We start from the raw sequence: 18326 nt of genomic DNA, 5'->3' as shown, positions 1-18326 counted from the left end.
GCTTTGCTAAGAAAACAAAATATGCTGGCAGCTCTGTTCAGCTAGCACAGGCGTGTTTTGACCTTATGTCGGCAAGCAGACATTTACAATGGTCAACAGCTTAGTGTGTTTCCAGGTTAAGATCCAGTCAGTCTGTTGTATACAGTCTTTTTTGATTTATTGATTTCAAGGTAATGCAGAGATAGTATTAGAAGCAAAGTGTTGGATTACACATCAAGCTGCCCTACATTTCCATTCTAAAAGAAACACTAGCAACACATGTGTTTAGGGCAATTCACATGGGAATAATATCTATAAGTACATCATTTTAAAATTCATTCTAACTCAAGTGCATAGCAGAGTTCATATACCACAACTACAACAACAAAGATAGTGGCAAACAACATCTCTAGGATCACTTCCAGAGTAAGACAAACACAGAGAGCCAATGCAAACACATCCAAATTTACTGGAGGGGTAGTTTTTGAGTAATCCTGCTCACAGACAGACAAACAAACGAACAAGTGGCAATGAAATCTTCATCTTCTCACAAGGCGTGACGTTCAATATTCAACATTGCAGATGACTTTGGAGAGAGACTTGAAAAAAACACCACTTTTTGATTTAAAAAAAAAACTGTATTTACAAAGATGCTAATGAGAAGGAGGACATCTGAGCTACAATAGTGCATGGCATGTGTGCGTGTGTGGTGGGGGTGCATGTGCCTGTGTATGCCTATACACAGTATGTGAGCCAGCTATCGTATTCTGAGCATACTGTGAGAGAGAGGAACCCCTACTGTGTTCAGTGCCACCGCCTCAAAGACAATAAATCAAACCACTGAAATCTCTCCTCACTCTGGGACTAATCTGCTCCATCGTTCCTATCTGCTCGTGAGAGATAGGACTTTAGAGTTGGGATGGGATTTAACAGTGGTGGCTAAACTCAGGAACTGTAAATGTGGGGAAGTACATGGGAAGAAAGAAAAAATTTAAAGGCTAAATTTATGATAATTCTTCAGCAGGAAAGAACAGATTTAGTCTAATTAGTTCATGATTGAAATATCATCCCCAGAAGTATTAACTAATTTCAGAGACTATCATGTCATCTGCGTGCTGTTTTCTACATGATGCGCTCCACATTTTGAAGGCCTGGTCAATTTATTCACAAAGCCCAGAACAATCAAGATTTTTATTGGATATCTAAATCGTACACAATGGTGTTTGCCCCTTCAGGAAATTAGCATCGGCCACAAGTGTATATAGAGAGAGTGGAGTAGAAATTATCTAATGAAATAACTCCTTCTTCAGAATTACAATGCGACACTCATAAATTAAGATCTAAGAGGGGTTTTGCTTTTTCATATGCTTTGATGTATTATTGGAAGACAATGCCGGCTGCATGATAATTATCTAAACCCTCCTGATATGAACTCTTTGATATTAGGAGCGTTAGTGCCAAAGCGATGCCCTAAAGCAGATCACTGATCTACTTGTGTACTGATATTTACTGCCACATTCATCATAGTATCTTATTTTGTAGAGGAGCGGGGGAATGAGAGACCCGAGGCATTGCTGGAGCCGTAATTTGTTGAGTCGCAGAAACGAGAAAGCCGATGAGAGGGGGGGGGGGGGGGGGGGGGGGGGGACATAGACCATTGACAGTTACAGCTGTCAATGGTCTATGTCATTCTTTCTCTGTATGTATTTGTTTGACAAAGGGTTTAACCTCAGCCAGGTCATTCAACAATGAAGGCAATCATCATTTCCTACAGGATTAGCAGCATACAGCCGTTACAGTATTTAGTATTTTGTAAAACGCACTGGTATCGGATCGGTACGCAGCATCTCTTGATCTCTTCATAAAAGGTCTGATAAGAACCAGTAGATATCTGTTGAATTACAGCTGAGGTCCAACAAAATGTGATAGTGAGAGGTTTCTATCACCAGCTCAGACAACAGGGAGGATTCCCTTTATGTCCTGTTTGTCCTGAAAGCAGAGGTGAACCTGTCACTCTGCCCAGGGCCTATAATACATCTTAGATGATAACCGTCTCACTCATGTCTTTGTAATAGGACTTGTTCCCTCATTATGCACTAATGAGATTTGTGAGGCAAAAAATTAATTATCAGGGCCCTTGATAGACATGCTATGGCAGTGAAGAGGCTTTTCTATGAAACAGTTTATTTCTATCCTTTCATTCGGAGCTTTAACTCAAGTCTCGAATAAAAGCTTTGCTTTGTTCTTTGTTTCCATGCAAGTTCATTTCTGCCAGATTTTCACTCATGACATCAAAAAAATTCACAATTATCGTCTCACTGTGAGTGAGTAATTACACACACACACACACACAAACAATGTAATTTTCTAGATCCCAGGAAAGCAAAACACTTTAGTGTAGGTATACTTGTTTTTCTGCTTGCGTACAGGCAATGTTTGACGAATTAGCATGGTGATGATGATCGGAAATGCTCTAATATCGCACAAACCATGCAGAAGTGCACCTTTTTTTGGTTTAAGTGTTAGGAGTCTGTTTTTCAAGGCTTGAGAAAGATTTGATGTAAAATCAAACTGAAGGAGATTGTTAAAATTAATCACACCTCCTGTTGAGTTTATCCCAAAAGGTCATCTACCTCTCAGCCCAGGCTGTCAACTGAATTCTATTACAATACGACTGATTGAAGCTACATTATACAACAGGGTTATAACAGTTAGCAAAAAAATGAATATCTGTGAAGGAGAAAAAAATTCACCAGACTCCAAAACCTTCGAGCATACGCGGCTAAAATTCTGCATCTGTTACCCCTGAGCTACAAATCTTAACATGCGCTGTGCAAATATACGGATGTTGTCATTCTCTGACATACAGAGCTTACAGTGACATGGCCAAAAAAAATTTGTGCTAAAGTGCAAAAGGCCCTCAGAGCCTTGTTAAACACCAGGTTAACAGCCAACCCTTCCCTCCAACTGCAGTACAGATTTTCCACAGTATTCAAAGCATTTTACGATGGGTCCCAGCACAGCAGGCGAAGCACTAACTTATTTCAGTTTTACTATCCCTGCAGTGTGAATGTAAGTGAGGATTGAAGGCGTACAGTTTTCTGGGGCATCTAGATAAGAGAGGGGAGATTGATATCCTATATATCCCATATTTCTTATTTATATAAGTGAAACAAAGTAAAAGACGAAACGCATTTGTGTGGCACTTTTGAAAACCTAGGTTACATATTCCTTGCAGGGACAAATGACATAAATATAAAACAAAAAATAAAAGGAATTGAATATATATAAATCAAAGCCTTGGTGTTTTTACACCACCCAACGTGTTTGGTGTGGTTCAAACACACTTTGGTGTGCTGACCCCCTTCATGCTGCTGTGAAAGCTGTTATATGAACTTTGAAAGGAGCACAAAAAAAAAAAAAAAGTCTTGCCAACTTTTGAGTTCAATTCAAAGTGAGATTTCTTCCCTTGAGGGTAGTTTCTTCTAAGATGAGAATTTTACACAGTGAATAAATTATTAAAAATAATAAAAATAAGATGTTGTTTCCAATATTTTTGGCCTCTGACATCTTACGATTTGCTAATTCACAGGAATGTGCTGTTCCTGTCGTTACTAAGCAATAAAAATAATGTATTTTACAAATTACAAATTCTACATTGGAGGAAGCCAAGATGAAAATTGGGCGTCAGGACTGTGCACAGGGTTCACAAATACTTTGTGGGCATGGTCACTCTGGGCAGTGCCTGCTCTTCCTCTCTCATCTCTCTCTTCCTCTTGTTACGAATCTCCTCTCTTCCCAACGCTTTCAACACTTTACACACACTTTTGCAGAACCAGATTATTATTGCAGAGAATCATAGGTTCTCACATGGAGGCTTCTATTTGTACGTGTAACACACACACACACACACACACACGGTGATCAATTCATACTATACTATACTATACTATATCAATAATTGAGCATTTATGTGTATAAACCATGCAAGCAGCACAAAGCAAGCAAACACACCATTCAATAGTGACCACGACCTTCCTCTGATAAATGCAGACATGAAGAGCATGAGTATGAGATAAAGATGCACAGTTATGGATAAAATACAACTTGTAAATTGTTAGAAGATGCAGATGACAAGTGTGGTGATATTTACTCAACACACCAGCCATGCAACACATTGCAGAAGGACACACAACATACCACGTTGTTCATAAAACTAGGAAGCATAATAAAGACTATGTCTGTCTGTCCATAAGCACAACAGACAGACAGACAGACAGACAGAAACATGAATGTAAACTGTACAGGACACGATCCATGGATGATGAGAGACCCACACAAACACTTCCCCCAGCTCCTTGATTTCAAATTTACTTCTATGGTCCCGTGTAAACAGCCTCTGTCACCCACTTCAGCCTCGCACCAATTAGTATTTATAGTATTTACAGATAACTTGTGTTTTAACTAAACTGATGACCCACCTGTCAGCGGGTCCCTGCGCTCTGGAGGTCGGTGTGAGGCTGCAGTGATGGCGGCTCAGTGGAGCAGGTGTGTGTCCGTCTGTCTCCGCTTCTCGCTGATGCGCGGCTAACGTTAGCAGCTAGCAGCTGCTGCTGCAGCGGCGTCCTCCTCCACCGGCCTGTTAGCATCCTCCTGCCCGTGCTAGGCGGTGCTAACGCTAGCACCAGATTCCAGTTTCTCTGCCACCATTGTTTATCCTCGTCTTTCTCTCTGTCGCTCCACCGTGCCGGAGTTTGTTTGTCGCGCTGTTTTCAAGAAGCGGCTTTTTCCCGGTTTGCGGCATTGACGCAAACTTATCACGGTTCAACACCTGAGCTGACGTCATCACCGCGACACACACCTGAAGACGTTTAAGCAATAACAGTTTTTAGTTATAATCCTTATTGGCCAACAAAGTATTTAAGTAAGAGATGACACATGTGTTTGACATTATTTACAGTAATTTAATAAGAAATAAGAGAAGCAAAGATGTGGCCATATAGCTGCTGGGGGTTTGGACGCCCCCTACAGGCCAGAGGCCTGTCAAAACCTTGGTTTGGGTTTTTTTTGTTTTTTAATTTGTTTCCTGTGCACTGCATTTATTTATTTATTGTATCGTATTAATTTTTCTACTCTGGTCACACTAAAATATCGGAACTTGGGCCTCTAGGAAAACAGGCATGATGGAGGATCTAAATGTTAGACGTAATGGTCGATTAGCTTAGCTTAGCATAATAACTGGAAACAGAGGGGAAAAGCTAGCTAGTTATGCTGTCCACATGTAACAAAACCAGCACATATAAAACGCAAATCAACTCATTAAACAACACAATTTGTTCGTTTTATATTTTTGGTAGTTGTGCAGATTAAACAGAAAGGTTATTAGATTTGCAAAAATTTGCAGAAAACCTCCATCTGCATTGTACATGTGTGAAAGGCAAATCTGGGTAAACTTAATACTCAGGATTTTACTCACAGGTCATGTCTGAAAATGGCTTTAGATGCATATACGCCACTGCTAATAAATACATGTGCATTTATATCAAGACAGGTCATTTAATTGATTTAGCATTAAACAGATCCCACACACTAGAAGGTGCCTCATGTGCTCATGCACTAAAAAGGAAGAGTGTGTTTTCCTTACTGGGTAATATACTACAGCAGGTTAGGAGGGGATAGCCAGCCACTTTCCACCCACAGTTAACACACACACACACCCCATATCACCTATCAAGCTTAAATCAAACTCATATAGAAGCAATCTGTCTCACTTCATGGGTCTAAAAATGTCTGCTGGAGTGTAAGATTAACATCAGGAAGAGTCATGCATGTAAGCAACAACACACAGCCTTTAGAAATGAGAGGGGGGTACGATAGACCAGAGCATCCTGAAGCATCAGAACACACACTAGAGGCAGGATTCCATTCAGATGAAGCAAAGGGGGCAGAGTTAGAATTAAGCAGGATTCAATATTTTTTGCATTAATGAAATTGCCTAAATAGTGGGATTGGTTGTGTGTATGCAAGCCGAGTGCTCACAGAGACACTGACTGTTGTGATGACGAACGAACAGAGGATGGTGGAGAGAGAAACAGAGACCAAGCCGCTAAACCAAAGGATTTCTTCTTTGCCAGGTAACAAAGGCAACCAGTGCAAATATTTTAACAATAAATTATATTATTTGCCAAATATTGTAATGATGAATTCTAGCACATGCACAGGATAGATGCATAATGCATCCACTTTGGTGACTTCACATCACAAACCTCACGTTAATTCATTGGTTCATCTGAATATGCAAATGTCCCGGCTGAGGCCCAGGTGGGATTGGATGGGATGATTCATGTGAAGCAGGTCTGTCTGCACTTTCTGTCTTCCACGCTTCATCCAGGAGGAGAGACTTAAAAACCTGTCAGTGCTCAGTTAGCTCAGCCTGCATGTAAGCTTCACTCCCTGAGATCACACCTAAAGCCTCAAAATTACCAACATCAAAATCCCCAAATCATAAAAGAGGCCGGTGTTAAAGGCAGGTGTAAGTGTTAGACATGGAAATGACTGGAAGGTACAAACCACTAAGCTACATCGATACAAATCTAGCAGTGTTAATGGACTGACATGAAGGATCTGTGAGTGTGTTCAAAAAAGAAAAAGATAACTCACTATGATGTGACATCATAGAGTTTGTCATTAAGTGTGCATTCTTTCATGGATTTAACACTTTGATACTTTCACTATTTATATAGCATCTATACCTGCTTAAAGATTAAAAAGACCTTGAATAGATTTAAACTTAAATTCACTTTAGGTTGAACATATAGACTGTAAATAAAGATGGATGAAGCATCTCCACTTCCTCCTCTTGAAAATGAAGCCAAAATATCTCGGATACGAGTGCTGCCATCTTGCACAACTAGAGCCAGAGTCTGCACAGTCGAGATCAGGGAATTGAACAAGGTCCCATGAAACACAAACATAAAGGAGGCCAGGTTTATAAACTATACTGCAGCCATCCACCAGGTCAGTGATCAAGATTATTTGGCATAATTTTTGAGGAGCAATCTTGGCGTCCAACTTTATAGTCAATGATTGAGCCCAGTATTGGTTTGCACAGTTTGGTTTTGTTCACTTTCATTTTCCCCTTCAGCAGTGGTTTAGTCGTTGTGATGTTTTTGGCCCATCTGACTTCATTGTCGTGATTTTGGCCTTGTCCCATATTTCTGACTCATAGAGATGACGGCCCACACCATGAAAATAGGATTTAAGTTGAGGTTAATTGTATTTATCCTTCAATGTGCTTTCTTAAACCCCTCATGCAGCTGTGAGGGGAAAGACTAGAGGTTGAACACATTATCATTCACAGTGGTGTGTGCACCATACAGCATACATTACACATGTAATATATTGCTCTTATAGAATCAACTGCTAGTATATAATATGGTTGATGTATTTCTGTCTCTTTCTGAATCGCCTTAACACACACACGTACATGCTGTGTGCGAGCAAGGGAAAGACGGTGTGTAATTGCCACTGAAAAAAAGCTGTCATGCTTTGAGGTTAGCTATTGCCTCGACTGCGACTCCCTCAAACTCCCTGATCTGAAGGCCACAGCTCTCCTCTGAGAGCCGGGAGGAGCATGTTGGGCCTTGTGATAACCCAGTGATTGAAATGGAAGGTACAGCACACAGATTATCTTTCTTAAATAAGCAGTGTGCAGCAGCCTTTGACAAATTGGTGTGTGTAGTATTGATCTATATGGTAATAGTGGTAGTGACATGCTTTCTACTGAAGACAGAGGACATGAGCAGGTCTGTTTACCCCCTACATGACGTCTTGCTTTTACAATTTTGCCATTTAATAAAAATGAATGCAGTAATTATGTCTGTTTGGATGTCGGGCGGCACTGGTGGTGCAGCCGCCTCACAGCCCGAAGGATCCTGGTTCGAATGTTGATCCGCCCCGGGTCTTTTTGAGTGCAGTTTGCATATTCTCCCCGTTTCTGAGTACTCCAGCTTCATATGACAGCAAAATATTAAAACTTCCCAGTCTGTTGATCAATATTATTCTTGTGACTTTGTCGAGCTCCAGATCAATGGGTACAGTGCTCGCTTGAGTCTAATTTAAACATCCAACAATGGTGAGTCCGACCGTTTCGTCCTTAAGGTCAAACATGTTTTTTTAATCGCACAGGGCAGATCGTTTGTCTGCATTATGATAAACACACTTTAGCCTGCAGAATGTTAATATTGTTAAATATTGACCCATAGTGTGTGTTTAATTCTCCTCATAAAATGACTTTGAGAGGACAATGTTTGAATAAATACATGTGCAAAAATAGCTCGGTGCCTTCATTGTTCTCCAAGTCAATCACACATCTGAGTAAGCACACACTCATTAGAGATATTTGCATGTTGCGAGGTCATGAATAAACAGCAAACACAATTAGATTTGGGAGATACTGTAACTGATGAAATACAGAGAGTCGCTCATCTGTTATCTGTGGCACTGCTTGAAAGTCATCTCTGCTTGTTGAGAGGCTAAAGACCCATGAAGTCATGTGGAATAATCTTTAATTTGTTTCAATTCTCTTTGTTTGTTTAGTAGTTTAAACAATCTGCCTATTCGTGTAATTCACACTCCTCTACTGTATACTGATATGGATCAGTGGATATGAGTCATTTGTTATCAGGATTGTGAAATTATGCACAAAAAAAATTAAACTCCAATGTTTTTTTCACAAAGTGGCCTTAGGGCACTGAAGTTATTTTGAACAAATATATGAAATACATGACAACGAGGAAAAAACGAGGAAACAACAAGGACACACAATGTCACTGATGCAAAGCAACTGACACCATTATAAAGCTGCTAAGAGCTGCGTCAGTTTCCTATGTGCAGCTCTGGGTCTGAAGTTCCAGTCTGACCTATCTGTGCTGTCTGGGGCTGCACATTCTTTATTATCCTTCTTTGTTTGTCTTTTGGAGCAATGAGCGTCCCTATGGTAAAATAAACCTTTGTCTAAGCTGCGCCGTCTACTTTATCTTTATCTGTGCAAAACCCAGTAATTTACACCAGAATATAAATCCAAAGGAGAGAAAAAAAATCAATGCTCACTCCACAATGATGAGAAAATCGACTTTTAGCTTTTGTTTGAATGTATTTTCAAGAAGAGCAGGAAAGTGTTGCTGATGAGATGTACTGGATTATATTATATATATATATTATATTATATGATGTGACCTGGGATTAAAAACTGGATTCATCACATTCACATTACTTTATCATGACATCGGACAGTATCTTGAGATCTTTGTTGGTGTATTCTAATCGTATCTCAGGTAAAACACACATCAACCACACCCACTCGCTTGCACTGAATCCGGAGGACGCTCACCTGCTCTGTTCTCAGTTCAGCCCCCCCACCCCTTGTTCTGTCTGCTGTGAACAGACACCTGATGTTTCTTGAGAGGTTTCCCTGCCCTGCTCATGTTTACGACCGCACGCACGACATTTGTTACCGCCCATAGCAAGTCAAGCAAAAAATTGGCGGTGGCTGGTGGAACAGGATTCTCGGAGGACCGTTGTGAAAGTTTATGCAGTGGAGTTTGACATCCAATTAGCTGCTTCAATCCGTAATGCCCACTGATAAAGTAAAGGCATTACGTTCATTAAATGCTGCACAATTACTGTTTGTTGGATTCGAGCCACGTCTTTCAGAGGTGTCATTTATCCCTCTTGAATTCTGCCAAAGGATCTAAACCTGTTTTCAATCACACAGACCATATTTGTAAACGGCAAGATGTAATTTTATTTTGGTAGCTTCCCACATTATTTAATTTCTCATCTTTCACTTCTTTAAAAACCTTCTTTCCAATCTTTGCTACAAACGGCAGCAATGTCTCTTTGAGCCACATGAACATTTCTGAACCCCTCCTCTCTCAGTGCAGTGATAGACATGTCTGCCCTCTTTAGGGATACACGCCCCCATCCCCCACCCCGCAGGTTTGTTTGGTGATGGGGAAAAATCAATACAACCACTTGAATGAAAATCTCTGTGAATACACCTGGCTGTCATTATGAGAGCGGGAATGGTTTCGACTAAACTCTGCACGGCTTCTTGGTTACAGTTTTTCAATTGTCTGCTGTTACAGAGTGAGACACTGGTATTTAAAGGTCTGTGTGTGTGTGTGTGTGTGTGTGTGTGTGTGTGTGTGTGTGTGTGTGTGTGTGTGTGTGTGTGTGTGTGTGTGTGTGTGTGTGTTTCCAGTTGCCCGGACACCCCAAGGGTTTCCTCCCTTTCTAAATCTCCTGAGTTGTATTTGCTCTCCTGTCTGTCAGATTAGTGACAGACGACCAGATGGTGGAGGACAAGCTCTTCAGCCTTTTCCTCCAAGGATTTCAGCCTCTAGTTTAACAGTCCGAGCACATGGTCTACATCATATTAAGGATACGGAAGCATATTTGGTCCAAATCCACTTTTGTGAGTTTAATGGCAGAAATAATGGTCCCTGTGCCAATCGTTTGGTTCAAATGGGTTGCACTTACAGTCGAGGCGAGAGAGATTGGAAGTACAGAGACCGAGAGGTTGCTTGAAGTGTTTCTAACACTGTGCTCGTAGGAAGATGTGGAGGAGTCATGCCCTTTTTTATGGCTTCAGGTTTGAAGAGTGGACTCGATGATGTGGCGCAGGTGTGTGGTTGAAATGGAGGACACACAGACGAAGACCAAATGAGAACAGACAACACACAGACAGGAAAAGCGAAAACATGAGGGGATGGGAACTTTTTCACGACAGAATAGCTCATGCTAACAGAACTATAGAAGAAAAAAACAGAATGGATAGCACATTTTTATTATAGCTATTAGAGGGTTTTAGCTCTGATGTAAAATTATGCCGCATTCCATTATACCTCGGAGCTCGGAATTACCGACCCCTGAGTCGGAAGTTGCAACTGGAACGCCTGTGTATCAACAGCAGTTAAAGCTACAGTTTCGCTTCAGTGGTATATGGACGTGTTTTATTGGAGACGGGGTTGCTTTGGACGACTGTATATGCACTGTGAATGACCTTCCTTATCAGTTGTGTTGATGTTGAGACATTGACGACCTCTGCAAATACTCAGCACACCTTCTACATTCAACCTGATGACTGCTCTAATCAGCCCAAGTATGTAAAAATCCAGTGTGGTGAGGGATCAGGGATGGACAGTATCTGAGCTCTCAGAGGGACAGGCAGAACAATGATTAATAAGATTTAATAAGTAAAAAACTTTGCATATTTAAAAGTTGTAGCAGTAGTGGGGGAGATTTCTAATCAGTATCAAAGTTCACTTTTTAAAGAGCAGTGATTGTTAAAGACTGTCCCATTCATGCCTGAGAAAACACTTTCACTGAGCTAAAGATATTTTTTTCGATGTATTTCTGTCAAAATGTCGTCTTTTCACATTTTACTCAACTAACAGAATCAGCACTGATTGCCACCCCCCGCCCCACTGTCAAATCCTGTCTTATGAATCATCATGCTAAGTATTAATAGTCTCTGCCAGCGATTGTTCTCAGTTAAATATGTATGAACAGACATGAATGAAGGCTGCATGAATGTGAATTAGCACCATGTAGGTCAGTGATAGTGATTTCTATGGAGTTGGCTGATGAAATTTGGCAGAGGTTCAGACGACCAGGAGCAAAGAGCGTCTGCTCTTTTGTCCGAAAGGGTCACTGGGCCACGGCATCACAGGAGACAGGAGGGGCGAGATCCAGCTGGGCACACAAATATTGACCGTGGTGCTGGGAGTGTTGTGAATCAGAGTGTTTGATGGTGGGAAGGTGAGGAAATCCCTGCGAGGGAAAGGCTGAACACTGGGTCTGAAGGCACAAACTGTAAAACTGATCCAGGACTAAGCAATATCAATAAAATGAATACAGAGTAATTGGATTTTTATGTTATTGCCTGTTGCTGCTCACCAGAGGCATCATTTAAAGCCAGCAAAACCCAAGGAGGAGTAAGTCACGTACACCCGTCGATGGTGAACCATGAAGGAACAGAGCCCACAGCTGGATGATTGGGGGGGGGGGGGGCTGCATGGTGCTGATAGCTGCTGCCACAACAGCAGCTACAATGAAACCTGAGCGTCTGGCTCAACAAGCTCCTATCCTTGCTACAAGATACAGTATTATTGCTTGAGGAGATTTCACTTAAATACTACGTTTCCTAGCTGTTGGAAATAACATTAGGACTAACTTTGAAATAAGAAAACAACATATTTTTCCTTTGACACAGCTGCAATAAAATCTTTACATTCAGAAACAGAAGTATTCTTTATCAACTGGTGCCCAATAACTACCTATTTCTTCAATTCATTTTTGAATTACTTTTCTTCTCTCCAAATATAAAATATTCTACATAAATATGAATAATACAAGTTACTCTTTAATTGTTCTCTTGGCCCATATATGCAACTGACAATTCATCCCTACCTGTTGGAACTATGTTTAACATTAAGGGGACATTGGGGACATTTGGAATTCGGGACCAAAAAAGTAATCTGTTACCATGAAGTTATAGTTATGTCTCTGGAGACATGTATGTCTGTGTTGTTTGTTTGAAATGATTGTACAATAAGACTGCACCTGTTGAAAGGAACTAAACAAACATTGAAAATGATATCTGATTCAATTTTTTTGTATGTTTCACTGATGGTTTAGGTCTTAAATATTTGACTTCATCTCCGATGGAGCTTCATTTAAATCAGACCAGTGGTGTTTTTTTATCTCCAACCCACTGGAATGACATAACAAGGAAAACGAATGTTTAATAATAACAAAAGAACCAGCAAGTCTTCAAAGTTTTTAATGAGTCTGTCACATTTCTTTCTCTTGTTAAATGAGAAGGCTGAGAGCCTGTGATCACACAGGAGGTCACATTAATTACTCTGACAGCGTCCTGCTGAGCAAGGCATCATAAGGATGGACAGTGGTGCCGCTGAAAGGTAACAACCATATATTCCCACAGAGAAGGTTCAGGTTAAAAGGTTGTAAAGGATATAGTTTATAGGTTACCCAGTTTATTTCAGACACAAGAGAAAGAGCAGAACAGCCATTGTTAGCATGTTTATTATGTTAGAATCATCTTCAAACTATAATCCTAACACTGATTACAGATTTCCACTATAGCGCACTTTGACCCTTTACTGTAATTCTGATAATGTTTGGATATTTGTATTTGCTTCAGTTGATAAGTTATAAGATACTGAGAGGTGATGAATGACGGCGCACTTCCAGAAGTGATCATATAAAAACATAAACAAGACAGAGCAAGAAATAAATACAGACATCGTTTGAAAACATTCACATTTACAATACTCATCTTGGAATAGGTGCACACAAAATATATATATGAGCCTGTATCAAAAGCTGGAACTTCATTCTTATTCTTTTTTTTTTTTTTCCTTTTTGACATGAATCACCTGCCCCCCCTTGGCGAGGTCTGGTCAGGTCAGACTAATGGAGATGACTGGAGGCGACATTAAAAAGCCTGGAGGGAAGCTCTGGTAGTTGACGCAATTCAACCTCTAACTCATACTCAAGAGTTTGACTGAAAGACCAAACGAAATGAATGAAAAATACGATTTTCACTGTTCAGCATGAAGGCTCAAGTCCAAGATAATTAACTCTGCAAAGATTTTCTAGAACTCACCCCAGGACAATAAAAGAATTTCCTCTATGACAGATTGCTAACGAATGCAGCTGATACAATCTCTAAACTATGTTAACGCTTACTACAGCAATTTATATTATTTTCAGAATCATCATTATATTAGATTTAAACAAGTAAAACAAAGAAACACATAAGCTGGAATAACTTAAAAAGAATGATTAATGAACGTGACGCTAAAATTTAGTGACTCATAAATAATCACTCGTTGTTTTTTTTAATCTCGATGTCGGAGCTGTGTCAGCAAACTGAGCACATTCAGCGAGAAACAGTTGGAACGCCATAAATTAACGGCCACATGTTTACGGCACACTTCACACTTACAGCGTTATTTGTAGATGTTCGTTAGACTATATTTGCAGGAACCGTTCAAAAGCAGCATGTTTGTTAAATGAACTGGTGAGAGCATGTGTTATAGTACGTTAGTAACTGCAGCATGCTTGAGAGTGTTAAACACCTTTAGTATAACTGTCCATTGTGTCTTGAGGTGCGTTTAACAAGGGGCAGGTTGTGTTTTCGACAATATAAAGACTGATCGTTTAGCATCTGGCTAACATTTGAGCTATAAACTTTAGCTCCACTACCGAAAGCACTGTGGAACTCGTCGAACGCACCTCAACATCATGTTATAGACAAAAACAGAAGACATTCGACACTGTGGGAGTTCCTGTTGTTCCATCTCTGCAGGTCGTTGGTTGATATGTTTCGGGTCGGCTCTGTGGGTCAGTCTATCTCTTGGGTCTGTCAATGTCGTCAATGGCTGCCAGGAGTTTCTGACGAGCTTTCTTGTTTATATGTGAGCCCAGGCAAACGTTCACCAAGTTGGCGAGCTGCTTCATGGAATACTCCTGCGCAAAAAGCATGATAAAGATGGTCAGAAAAGCAGAAGCATTAGCGTACTCGGACTGACTATGACAACTGACTATGTTCCTGCATACAGACCCTCTTGAAAGCAGCCTATGCTCACCCTGTGATTCTTGATAAACTGCTCCATGTCGTTCTCAGTCAGGTAATAAGCCTTGATGTAGGTCTCGACAAACTCTTTGTCAGGGATGGGTCTCAGGTCGGTCAGCTTCTCCAGCTTCATGAGGAACTGTTGGAAGTCCAGCTGCATCAGGGCGCGGCCCTCGTTGCTACATTTCTTCACGTTAGCGTAGCTGCAGAGGAGGACAAGACAGAAAAGGGGGACAGAGGTGATTAGCATTGATCTGAGCGTTCCGGTGTAGATAAGTAATGACTGGAAAGCGAGTCCCTTGAAGAGAATTTTTCATTTTGATTCAGAAGTCTTCACACGTGTTTCATTTGGCATTTGTGCGGCGTACAGAGCATTTTTCAAACTGTAAATTCTCCTCTATTAAAAACTCTGACTTAATACCTTCCAACCATTCTTGGCCACCCTGAAACACATACAGGGATTTAAGTAAAAAACAAATCAATAATCGTGTGACTTAAAGGGGCTGGGAGGCTCGGGATGGGTCAGTGGTTGGTTCCATGATAACTACAGGGTCAGTAAAAACTTAATGGGTTTTTTGTTTGACGCCCACGGGCCAAGAGTGGGTCCTGACCTTCCTGGGGCCCTGAAGAGAATTCTGCCAAGGGGCCCTCCATCCCCCCATGAGCCATGTAAACAGTTTGCCATTACCACACAGGCCGTTTCCACACCTGCAATGACCTATAACCTCTGAGTAGATTCATTGTTTGTTATAATCTGGGATGAAATTAGTTTTCAACAAGAAAACAAATGTTACTCTTACATGTTATATATAGTAATAAACTATCTACTAATGTTCGATCAACACAACAGACATGAGGCTTGTTACTGCTGATTGATTATCACAGGTACCAATGTGTTCCAACAGATCTGATCAGTACTCAGTTTAAATCCATTGCTTCACAATGTGACTCAACTTTGATTTAAAGTCGATATAAACTAACTTTTGTTCTAAAGTATTTGACACATTCCAAATAACTTACAATCTTGTGGTAGAGCCAAATCCCCTTTCTGCCTTATTTGGTATCCCACCTAACAAAGAACTTTCAGGGCCTTCTGCACCCTGCTGGAAGAACGTTTTGCCCCCATCTTGTGATCAGTGGATGAAAGAGGCTCTACATAATCTAAAGCTGGAGAGGTGAAGGTTTTCTCTTAGAGGTTTGAAACCCTTTATTGTCCCTCATAGACTCTCTGGATAACGTACCTGAGGAGTTGGATGGCTGAGCCCTGAGGCACGGTTTTCTGTTTTTTCTTTTCCCATTTTTATCATTTTATTTTATATTATTTTTCCCTTAGTGTGTTTTTTTATTACCCATAGATGTGGAGGGGAAAAACAAAAACATGTGAGCATTGTTTCTTGGACTTTCTCTTGTTTCCTGTTCTGTGGAAACCTTGTATGATTAATGCTCAATAGAATATATATGAAGACGTGCATCACACCCAAATATCGTATGAACTGTTCTCCACGGAGGTTGCATATGAACACACCGTCTACTGACCTATCTATTCTGTGGGAAAATTACATCTCCACTCGTAGAGCATCCTGCTCAGGCCGGTGTGTGGATCGTGACTCTTCAGAAAGTCAGAGTGTACAGAGACTGGCAAATGTCTTTGGCTTTTCTTTTCAACCTTTTATATGTCCAACTCCTGGGTAGGAAGACCCCTCTCTTCATTTCATCTCTTTCCAGTATGCAGCATGTTTGCAACTGGTCTTGTGCAGCAAACAACACACTCAGAATAACCTGTGTAGATTTAACAACTTGCAAAATGTACGACATAAAGAAAAATATACAAAAATGGTATGTGGTACGGAGATCGAACAACGACCTTCTCTACCTCCTCAACAGCCATATATGGCCACTGTATCTGATTGCCAGTGCACCACCGTCATTTAGATAATTGGAGGCCACGCCCTCTATTCACAGCCTCCCTCTGCCTGGCCGAAATCCAAACCTGGACCAGTTGTGACCGCAGCGCATTACCTCATTCCATTCTAAGTGCAATGTTAAAATGTCCACATTTATCATTTAGCTCTGAAGACTTTTACTTAGTATAATTGAACTAAACGATGATATTTCATCAACAATGTTATCTTGAATTAATAGAGTTTCTCTCAGGAAGTGTCCTAAATTTCCTAATAATCCTGAATATGAGCGAGAAAGTCATGTTCCAGTGGTTTGAATTAATGATCAGAGGGTTCCTGGATTAATCTGACGCTGCATAATCAGTGTGTGAATGTTTGAATTAATGAGTGTGTGAATGAGACAAAACAGCTTTGAGTGGTTGACCAATGCAGAAAGTGCTGTATGAATGCAGTTCATTTACCATCATTTAGCTCATTGTGAATTACTTAACGTCTGCATGATGTGTTTGAGCTCATCATGCGTCAGTGTTTGTTAAAGTTTAATGACCTTCGTGGGAGGATGCCAGAAATCTGACAGGAACATTCATGACTCTGGTTTCTTAATATTCTTATCCTCACAATGCATATGCAGTAAGAGTAAAATAAAAAGTATAAAGACGATAATTTCACCACACAGCTATTGAAATATCTATTGAATGTATCCTTATTGTAAGAATATGCAGGATTCTTTATATGTGTATGTAAATGTCCTTTATTTATAATTAAGTCGTTATCTCACTGTGTCTTGAGTTAGATGTATGTGTGTGTGTGTGTGTTTTTGTGTGTGTGTGTGTGTGTGTGTGTGTGCGTGCGTGCGTGCGTGCGTGCGTGATCACTGTAACATCTCCACAACATTACACAGCATCCAGACAGCTGTGCTTTCTGTAAACTCTCCCTGTCTCACACATCAGCTCTCTCTCTCTCTTCTGTTTTCATCACCTCTCTCTGTCATCCTGTAAGAGTCTGGTGTGTGAGCTGCGGCTCACGATGCTAACAGAGCCATTTTTGCGACTCTCTGAACGGACACGAGCGCTGGACTGAGAAACTGAATAACAGAGTACAAACAAACAAATACGATCACCCCTTCTTGGTGAGCTGGAGAGGTGGTAAACAGCAGCAGCTTAAATTTGCCAAAGGCTGCAGCTGTAATGAGCCATTATTTCACTGGAAAGGGTCGAAAGTTCTCTTACGCAGTGGGAAGAAAAGAACTTGAATGTGTGGGGCAGTAAACACTTTCCCCTTTTCCCAGTAGATGAGGGTGAGCCTCTTCCTTTGCTCAATGTGCAATGTTCCCTCGTCTTTAACCACTTAACAAGAACTAAACCACCTTCAAGCATTGTTTTTTTTAACTGAAACCATTTTCTGGGCCTACCTATGACTCAGCCAACACTTTGACCCTCACCCTCACAAATGAATAGCCCAGGATGACTTGGCGTGAATATCAACCACAATTGTCTGTGACTTCATGATAATTGTCACAATCCAGCAACTCAGTGTAGCCGTGCATCCAGACTGAATAAAGAGACTGCAGCTAGAAAACGTTTCAAGAAGACAGTGGGGATGCAAGTACCAAGACAAAAAATAGACTGTATATAACCACAGATGACGCATCTGAACTCTTATATACGAAAAATTAAGCTAAAATATTCCAATTTAAGTCCCGCCTGTTTTCACGCTCTTGACCAATCGCAAGTTAGTCTCAGCTGTCAATCATGACATTTCAACCAGTTTTTATAGCATCA

At 40.7% G+C, this 18326-nt stretch overlaps 1 protein-coding gene and 1 long non-coding RNA gene across 3 annotated transcripts in view; both read right to left on the bottom strand.

Annotated features, from left to right (window-relative positions):
* LOC138405827 (uncharacterized) overlaps positions 1–5014 on the bottom strand; it is a 61573-nt gene extending 56559 nt beyond the window's left edge. Inside the window, exon 1 of the long non-coding RNA XR_011239496.1 lies at positions 4461–5014. This is a non-coding gene — a long non-coding RNA (uncharacterized lncRNA). The remainder of the gene's footprint in view (positions 1–4460) is intronic.
* Positions 5015–12810: 7796 nt separating this feature from the next.
* The window catches only part of vps50 (VPS50 EARP/GARPII complex subunit), a 91978-nt gene continuing 86462 nt past the window's right edge, over positions 12811–18326 (bottom strand). For both annotated transcript variants that reach the window (XM_069516229.1, XM_020090860.2), the window contains 2 exons: positions 14658–14847; positions 12811–14538 (listed from right to left, as the gene is read on the bottom strand). In XM_069516229.1, the coding sequence (XP_069372330.1) occupies positions 14419–14538; positions 14658–14847 (310 nt within the window). In that variant the 3' untranslated portion in view covers positions 12811–14418. The remainder of the gene's footprint in view (positions 14539–14657; positions 14848–18326) is intronic.

Source organism: Paralichthys olivaceus, chromosome 20, assembly GCF_024713975.1.
Source record: "Paralichthys olivaceus isolate ysfri-2021 chromosome 20, ASM2471397v2, whole genome shotgun sequence".
In the NCBI taxonomy this organism is placed as follows: Eukaryota; Metazoa; Chordata; class Actinopteri; order Pleuronectiformes; family Paralichthyidae; genus Paralichthys; species Paralichthys olivaceus.
This window is presented reverse-complemented; position numbering and strand designations above follow the sequence as displayed.